Source organism: Labeo rohita, chromosome 11 (genome assembly GCF_022985175.1).
Source record: "Labeo rohita strain BAU-BD-2019 chromosome 11, IGBB_LRoh.1.0, whole genome shotgun sequence".
Taxonomy (NCBI): Eukaryota; Metazoa; Chordata; class Actinopteri; order Cypriniformes; family Cyprinidae; genus Labeo; species Labeo rohita.
The window spans coordinates 24,393,153-24,402,179 of NC_066879.1; the positions used below are offsets into that span (position 1 = coordinate 24,393,153).

The 9,027-nt window shown below is 39.1% G+C and overlaps 1 protein-coding gene across 8 annotated transcripts in view; it reads left to right on the forward strand.

Moving 5' to 3' along the window:
• iqsec1b (IQ motif and Sec7 domain ArfGEF 1b) overlaps window positions 1–7,142 on the forward strand; it is a 242,105-nt gene extending 234,963 nt beyond the window's left edge. For 7 of the 8 annotated variants that reach the window (XM_051123245.1, XM_051123246.1, XM_051123250.1 and 4 more), the window contains 2 exons: window positions 1,051–1,100; window positions 4,018–7,142. In XM_051123245.1, the coding sequence (XP_050979202.1) occupies window positions 1,051–1,100; window positions 4,018–4,557 (590 nt within the window). In that variant the 3' untranslated portion in view covers window positions 4,558–7,142. The remainder of the gene's footprint in view (window positions 1–1,050; window positions 1,101–4,017) is intronic. The other variant, XM_051123251.1, reaches the window with a different exon arrangement.
• The last annotated feature ends 1,885 nt before the right edge of the window (window positions 7,143–9,027 follow it).

The window sequence follows — 9,027 nt, forward strand, 5'->3', positions numbered from 1 at the left end:
AAAAAGTATAAATTACCCTCACGCCATGCAAATTGTAGAAATTTGCATTAAATCACTTACTCACCAGTGGATCCTCTGCAGTGAATGGGTGCCGTCAGAATGACAGCTGCTAAAAACATCACAATAATCCATAAGTAATTCACGCTTTTGAAGTGAAAACCATTTGTTAGTAAAAAATTAACAAATACAGGTCCTCTATCCATACTACTACTTTCTCCTCTGTCTGAATCAGACGAGAAATATGCACAGATCAAGTCAGTGAGTTTTAATTGAGAGGACAACAGGGGATGGACTTTTTACTGGATGAAGCATTATTATGAGTTATGGACTCATTATTTTGCCTAAAAGCAAGAGTTTGAAGTTAAAACGTCTTGATGAGGGACTGGATTTGCGTGGATTACGTAAATTATCATGATGTTTTTATCAGCTGTTTGGACTCTCATTCTGACGGCACCCATTCACTGCGGACGATCCATCAGTGAGTAAGTGATGTAATGCTAAATTTCACCAAATCTTCAATTATATCTTGGATGGCCTGAGGGCGAGTAAATGATCAGCGACTTTCGGGTAAACTGTTCCTTTAAGACAAAGCTACATGTCCAGCAGTTAATAGCTCTCCTAACATTGACATTCAATCATTCAATACTTATTAAAGCTTGACAGTGGTTTCATACTGCCAGTCTAGGCTGCCACATTTGTATTTGTCCATCAGAAACGATAAAGATTTGTTTCACTGTTTTTGCTTGCTTTTGTTCAGCTGCTGCTGCGATCTAGTCTAGGGATCTTCAGTTTGCTTATAGTCATCAAACTCAGTTTGCTAGGGATGTAGCTCTATGCTCACTGATGTTAGGACCCTCATCCTCTGGCCCTTTAAAAGCTCCCGACCCACCTGGCTCTACCCTTCCTATCCCTTTTTCAGACAACGGCTGCTTGCTTCGTGTCTCAATAGCGCCCCTGTAGGCAGGCAGGATATATATGCCTCTACACACGCCTATATATATCTGACTGTTCGAGCGTGCTCTAATCTATCATATTGCATGTCTCGCTCAGGCAAGCGGGGGCGCCGCAGCAGTGCAGGATCTCTAGACAGCAATATGGAAGTAAGTACCGTGATATAGGACGCAAGAACCTACAAAAGGCCGCTATTCTGTGTGATAGTGTTGCGTTTTAAAACTGCAACTTTATTTATTTCTCTGGTCTGTCTACCATCTTCTCTTTTTGGTTGCTTCTTTGCTCAGTAGTTTCCACTGTCTGTATGTGTGTGGTGTTGTTTTTGGACTAAGTAGGCCACCCTGCATGCACGGGCTGCCTGTTCCTGTGGAGCTTATGTGGAATGACGGGGAATTCTGCCCCTGTGGCTCACATCACATATCATAACATCTCCACGGTCCAACTTAGTCAGCATGACTCAACTAATGCAAACATTCCGTGTCACGTACCGTGGACCGTGTGTGTCTTTTTGTTTTCTTAAATTGTTTCGATTTGATTCCTGGTGGCATGTTTCACTTGGCCGCTGCAAGTGAACAGTCGCAATCGAGCACTTTAAAAAGTCCAAGTCTTCATTTCCTCACCAACTTTCAACCACTTGACCTTTTCCTCTCCAGCCCTAAGCTCCTTTTACCTCTCGGAATGCCTTGAAATTGTTTCCCATCTGTGTGCAGATAAGCATAATAAACACGAGGGAGTTTAGCAAAGGTGATGCTTTTTAATAGACTGGATTTAGATTGTCACCCATTTAGTTTGTAGGTTATCGTGTGTGCCGGTTTGATTGGCAGCCCATCCTGGAATGCAGGATAAGCCCATATGCTCGCTTTAACATTACTAAATGCTGACTAACTCAATCTTGCCTGTTTCAGCTTTTGCATGTAATGCATGGCTTTCAGGGATCTGCTTCAGTCTTTTATAAATGCATTAACTGCTGATGGATGGTCATGATGCATTGCTTGAGTGCCGTGTCCTTGTTTTATAATACTTACATAAATGGAATCGTTTTTTGAGTACTTTTTATGTGATACTATTTTGGGTATTAAATTTGCATTGCCTTTTGGGCAATATTACACTACTGCTCAAAAGTTTGGGGTCAGTTTGATTTATTTTTGAAGAATATGAAAGAAATTTGTTTTCAGCAAGGATACTTTTATAACATTACAACATATTTCTATTTAAAATAAAAAAAAATGTATCATAGTTTCCACAAAAATGTTAAGCAGCACAACTGTTGGATAATACAAAATGTTTTGTGAGCAACTAATTAACATAGTGAGATGATTTATAAGTGACAGTGAAGACTGTAATGATGCTTAAAAGTTGTTTTAAATTATATATTTAAGTTATAAAATAAATTTTATACAGTTTCACTGTATTTTGGTAAATAAATATAGCCTTGTTGAGTATACGACACTTCTTTCAAAAACATAAACATTACCAACCCCAAACTTTTAAACAGTAGTTTGTATCTGTGAAATACATAATTATTAGGGATGGGAATTAAAGAATTTGTCAATTTGTAAATCAAATTACACCTTTTTTTGGATTCTGAATATTTGGTACTTTTTACTTAACAAATACACTAAGCAAAAAACTTTTAGTTCAATTTTAATGCTTTTTATTATTAATTAAAATGCCATTTATTATGACAAAGCTCTATTCTGAATATGAGTTATTAATTGCACATTGCTTTATGAACAGCTAGTCAATAACTGCACTGATTTAAAGGATTAGTTCACTTCCAGAAAAAAATCCTTAGAATTTACTCACACACATGTGATTCATGATGTAATGTCTTTCTTTCTTCAGTTTAAAAGAAATTCTGTTTTTTTTTTTTGAGGAAAACATTACAAGTTTTTTTTGTCCATATAGTGGAGCCAGTGGGTTCAAGGTCCGAATTGCAGTTTCAGTGCAGCTTTAAAGAGCTCTGCATGATCCCAGCCAGGAAATAAGGGTTTTATCTAATGAAACAATAGGCCATTTTCTAAGAAAAATATTTATTTATATACTTTTTAACCAGAAATGTTTATCTTGCACTAGCTTGACCTCAAGCAATATGGAGTTAAGATTACAAAATATAAGATTACATACTATGTGAAGTTGTGGACGTGCATCGCAGAGCACGTGTGGTTAAAAAGTATATAAATTGTTTTTTAAGATTTTTTTAAGAAAATGACTGATCATTTCACGAGATAAGACCCTTATTCCTCGGCTGGGATCGTGTAGAGCCCTTTGAAGCTGCACTGAAACTGCAATTTGGAAGTCTTTGGGAACCATAGAAGTCTACTATATGGAGAAAAATCCTGAAATGTTTTCCTCAAAAACCTTAATTTCTTTGCAACTGAAGAAAGAAACACATGAACATTTTGGGTGACATGGGGTGAGTAAGTTATGAAGAAATGTTTATTCTGGAAGTGAACTAATCCTTTAAGTCTCTTGTAAAAGTTTGTGGTTCTTCTTGATTTAGATGATAAAAGTAACAGGGTTGCCAGGTTTTCACAACAAAACTTAAAAGCCCAAAACTAGCCCAATCGTGTACTGGAGGATAAAATACACGTTTTTTATCAGGGTTCCCCTGATAAATTCATATTTCAGGGGTTAAATATCACATTGTTGGGGTCAATTTATCCCACGGCAACAGTGTTAAAGTAGCCCAATTCTGGCTAGTCTTGGCAACACTGAAAAGTAATGACTTGAGTTCAAAAATCTAATTGATTCATTCAGTAATTCAAACCAGTAACTCATGAGTTCAGGACTCATTAGTGAGTCTTTTTAATAATTTGTGGATTGGACTGCGCTGGTCAAAAATAAAGACCTGTTAACAAACCGAATCTCATTCATTGCTGTTTTTGAAACATGGATTCTTGGTTCCCAACCCTACTAATTACATCAAGCCAAATCAACATTTCAAATTTTAGAATACAGAATGTGGAATTTGAATAAATGGAACTCTGCTCTTGATTCATCAAGCATGCTGTACACATCTCATGTTTAACTTCTCCATTCTCTCTCTCCCTCGTCCTCCTGCAGGGGTCCATCATTAGCAGCCCCCACATACGGCGTCGAGCCACTTCCAGCCGCGACTGCCCCTCCCGCCAGCAGTCCATCCCCAACTCCTCTTCTCTCCTGGGCTCTCTATTCGGCACCAAGCGGGGCAAGTCGCCCTCTCTGCCTCCCCAATCCTCCCACCCCTCCCACCCAACACTAATCTCTCACACCCCGCACCCCTCCAATCTGCACCACACGGCCCGTGAGGGCGTCTCCGAGACCCAGGCCCAGATGCACCCCCACCACCCTCAGTTTTGCCACATGCAGAATCCTCCTCCGTACCACCACCACCATCACTATCACCCTCCAGCGCACATTCAACACCCGCCCCACCAGTACCACCCCCCACCCGGGACCTCGTCCTCTCACAGCCACTCACACGGTTCCCACGGCCACGGGCCGCATCCCTCGCACCCCTCCCACTCCCAGCATGCACCTCACCACCACAATCAGCCTCCGGCCCCTCCTCCGGCGTCCAGCAGCACCAAGCCCAAACACAGCGGCATCAGCACTGTGGTTTGAGCACATCCACAAACTCTTTCCTCTTGGGAATGGGACCGTTTTTGGCGGGGTGACCGTTGGGCCTCTTATTAGATTGTAACGTGCGACGGATTGTTGCTGTGCCTACCAGGACATGAACAAAAGGGCATCTTGACTCACGTTTCAACTCATCCAGCTTCCTCTGCAAAGGGGAGCCACACTGTGTAGCACCGGCCTTCTCTTTTGGGGCGGCTAGAACTCAAATCATCAGTTCTTACCAGTCATAGCTCAAGCTGTAGAGCCCCAGATAAAGCTGCTGCTGCTTCTTTAGGCTCGATTTTAGAGACTTTCAACCCTCTCGACTTTGGCGGTGAAGCAAGAGCATGCGCAAAAGACCGTGGCAACTGTTTTCTTGTACTTAATTACCTAAATGCATTATCAAATAGCCTGCTTATTAGTTTGCAGAACGGTTTGAGAGAAATCGGTCACAACGAGTGGTGTTCCAGTATTTAATGTAGCTGTAGACCACACATTTCTGTGATATAGTTAGGGGACTATAACGTGCCAATTATTAAAAAGCAGTGACTGAGTTATTCCAAAAAAAAGAAAAAAGAACGAAAAAAGATTTGCTTTGTGTATGTCGTGCATATAGTATTTTGTAAAAAATAATAATAATAATATTAGCAGCTATTATTATTATTGTTATAGGACAAAGATGATCCGAAGCCTCAGATAAAATCTCAGTATTCTCTGTGTACACTCGACGTAGGAGTTGCTAGTTTTCACCAATACCGAACTCAGCAGGTGGCCAATTGAACAACATGGAAATTATTGGTTGCCTTTGGTAGTTGGAAGATTCTCCCGGAATCTCCAGCTTGTGTTCGCTCCGCCTCCTTCGGGATCTACGTAGCGCAAACCAATCACAGGGACTGTGGGAAGGGGAGGGCGGAATGGATGGATCCTCCACGGCCTCGACTCGTCGGGCCACTGCTGCAACATGGTTTTATTTTTTTAACTATTTTTTTAGAGATGAATAAATCAATATGAAATAAATGTACATTTGAAGATGTTTATAGTAAAGCCGGCGTGACGGAGAAGGCTATTTTGACGTCTAACATATTAGGGGTAGCGTTTGTGTCGGAGGAAAGCAGGCTGCTCTTCAAAGCTGATCGAATTCTCTCCCCGTAGTTTGTGCAGAGATGTTGATTTTTCTCAGCAGGCTGAGCGTGTGCCCTCTTCTGTGTGGAAATGAAGTAGATTTGATACATATTCTTCTGTCCTCCTGTGAGAATGCCTTTCACTTGCTCAGAAACACAGCTAATGTAATGTAATCTAATGTAATGTAAACTGCATATAATATGTAGCAGTGGGTCAGATGGATGTTCTCTCACTCGGAACAGATTTGGACATGTTTTTTCACACATATCCCCTTTCTCGGTTCAATTTTTGACTTGTTTTATACTGTAAGTAGATAAACGGTGACGGAGCTGTGATTCGATGTTATAGTTTTGTGTCGACGCTCTTTTAACTCAAGCACAGAGCTTCTGAACAGCACTTGTCTTTGTAAATAATCACTTAATGTACAGAACCACGGCTGAAGCGAGCTCTCTTAGTCGAGACCAGTGTCAGCAGTTACGACATTTGCTGTGCGTTGTTTCTCTTTTTCTTTTGTTTTAATTAATCATGTGCAATATGTATGTTTCAGTTTTGTAAATTCAAAATTGCTACCAATTGGTTGGTTTGTTTGTGTTTTGTTATCACATTTCCAATATCATACGTCAAACCCCATATTGTTTCTCGCCCCCACCAAGTCTCTGTTTTACCTTACAGTCAGGAATGTCAACTAAAGTACTCTTGCATGTATATTGTACAAAATATTCTCTAGATATTGCATATTTCCAGAGATATTATCAGTGTTACAGTTGACCGTTGTTAAATGAGTGATGACGATGATGATGAACATATTAAAATCTGTAGACTTGTCTTCATTCAAAACGTCTTTATCCCGTTTCGTACCGAAATAGATTCAATTAGGTGACATCCGTTTGTTTATCTGGGCTTGAAAAATCAAACACTGATTGTCAAATAGTTTATAAAGGAAAATATTATCCGGTAGCCTAATCGTAATGAAGTGCCGCCGGGGCACGTCCGTATTATAATAAGAAGAAGAATAATAGAAGCTTACGGATAATAGAGCATAAATCCACGTCTATGTCATTATCAGACTTCATAACACCTGGCTTGTTCCCAAGATGCACCAAGGCCAGTAATTTGTACAGTACAGCATTAATCAGACTAGGACACCCCGTCTCTGTACGAATGTGATCACCCGAAGCCATTTCTGACTAAACAACCCTGCATAAATTCAAGGAACTGTCAAGAAAATGTCTCTTTATGGTTTTTTAAGGTTTTTCATCTTTGTGTTGAATGTTTTTTATGGATTTCAGTGCAGTGTGTTGTAAATGTATTGTGGTGCTTCAGCTTTGTACTGTACAGTACTGGACGGTCAAGTCTCCAAACGTCTCAAAGCTTTGCATGCAGCTGATGCCTAGCACCTCTGGTTGAAATGTGAGCTTATTTAAAGATGAAGAAATGTGCTTTCTTTTTGTTTAGGTTTTTTTTTTTCATCTTTTGGTTTGTTGTTTTGTTTTTTTAAATGATGTTGGCTTGCTGTTACATTTTATGCTGTGCCACTGCATTTCGGCATGTTTATCTCTTGTTTGCCCACCCTAAAAAGATCATTACACTTGTTTTATTCTGTAAAAAGCCTGTGTCACTGTATATATATATATCACAAACCAATGTGAGAAATTAGAAAAAAAAGCATATCATATATAAATCTAATAATGGATGATAAAGGGAAAGTGTAAGGGGTTGGGTTTATGTGTACATAGTCTGTATTATACTTTTTTGTTTTTTGCTTAGCCATCGCATTGACGGTGTAGTCCTTTTTCACCTCAAAGAGACTCATTAACATGACACCGCTTCTGCTACGAAATGTACTTCTTGAATTCGTCATAGGATCTTCTTTAATAAGTCGACTGTTACATAACTCTCATCGCCTTTCATGTGCGTCCACTCATACATTTCATTTTTTTTAATTACCAAACAAGGAGAGGATGGTTTTAATATGCATTCTGTTTCTAAGTAGATGACGAGACCCTATTGATGTTTAACTATAACTGTGACCATGTTGAGAACATGAAATAAAACAATATACCGTAAAATTCTTAACTTGTATTGTTCTGTATTAAAGCACACATATGCATGTCTCCAAGTCCTTAACATGTTCTGTGAATCTCTAAAGGCATTATCCTGAGAAATACATTCTGAACTCTCCGAGGCCAAGTTGAATACACCGTACAAGTACATTTGAGTCAGCGAGGCCATTGCGTAACTGGTTTTATGAAAGGTTTGGTGGTTCTCAGAATTCTTGCAATAGTCTGACATTTTCATACATTTCTGTTAATAGTGATCAACTAAAACATTCTGTGCATAACTGGTAGGTTAGTCTCTATCTTTTCAGTACTCCTTGAGCTTTGATGAACTTGAGTTTCTCAGTATCTCTATATTTGTGGATGGCAAACACAAGGTCAGTACATCCTTACATAAGGTCTGAATTACACGTTTGGAGTCAAGACATCACTCAAATACATTGAAAACAGTTTTCAACATTGGTAGTAATAATAAACAGCCTTGGTGAGAGTTAGAGACTTATTTTGAAATTGTTTAAAAATCTTACCAGTCCACAAGACATCAAGACATCCTTCAAAAGTTTGGGAATTCTTTGTTCCTAAAACTGTGTGGTTACCTGGATAATCTATGACTGTTTTTTTGTTTTGTGATGGTTGTTCATGAGTCCCTTGTTTGTTCTGAACAGTTAAACTGAGCACTTTTCTTCAGAAAAACCCTCCAGGTCCTGCATATTATTCAATTTCCCAGCATTTTTTGCATATTTGAACTCTTTCCAGCAGTGACTGTATGATTTTGACAACTGAGGGACTCAAATACAACCATTAAAAAAAGCTTCAAACATTCACTGATGCTCCAGAAGGAAACACGATGCATTAAGAGCCGGGGGGTAAAAACTTTTTAAATTGAAGATCAAGGTAAATTGTACTTAATTTGTCTTCCAGGAAACATGCAAGTATCTTCTGTTGCTTCCGAAGGGCAGTACTACATGGGGAAAAAAAGTTTTCAAAAGTTTTCACCCTCCGTCTATTAATGCATAGTGTTTCTGGAGCATCAGTGAATGTTTGAACCTTTTTTAATAATGTTTCAGTCTCTTGGTTGTCCTCAATGTGAAAAGATGGATCTCAAAATCAAAAAAAGGGTTCAAATATGCAAAAGATTTTTTCTGAAGAACAGTGCTCAGTTTAACTGTTCAGAACAAATAAGGGACTCAAGAACAACCATCACAAAGCAAACAAACAGTTGTAGATCATCCAGGTAACCACACACAGTGTTAAAGGGGGGTTATTTTAATAATTTCAGCTATGTTTTTGTTTTGTG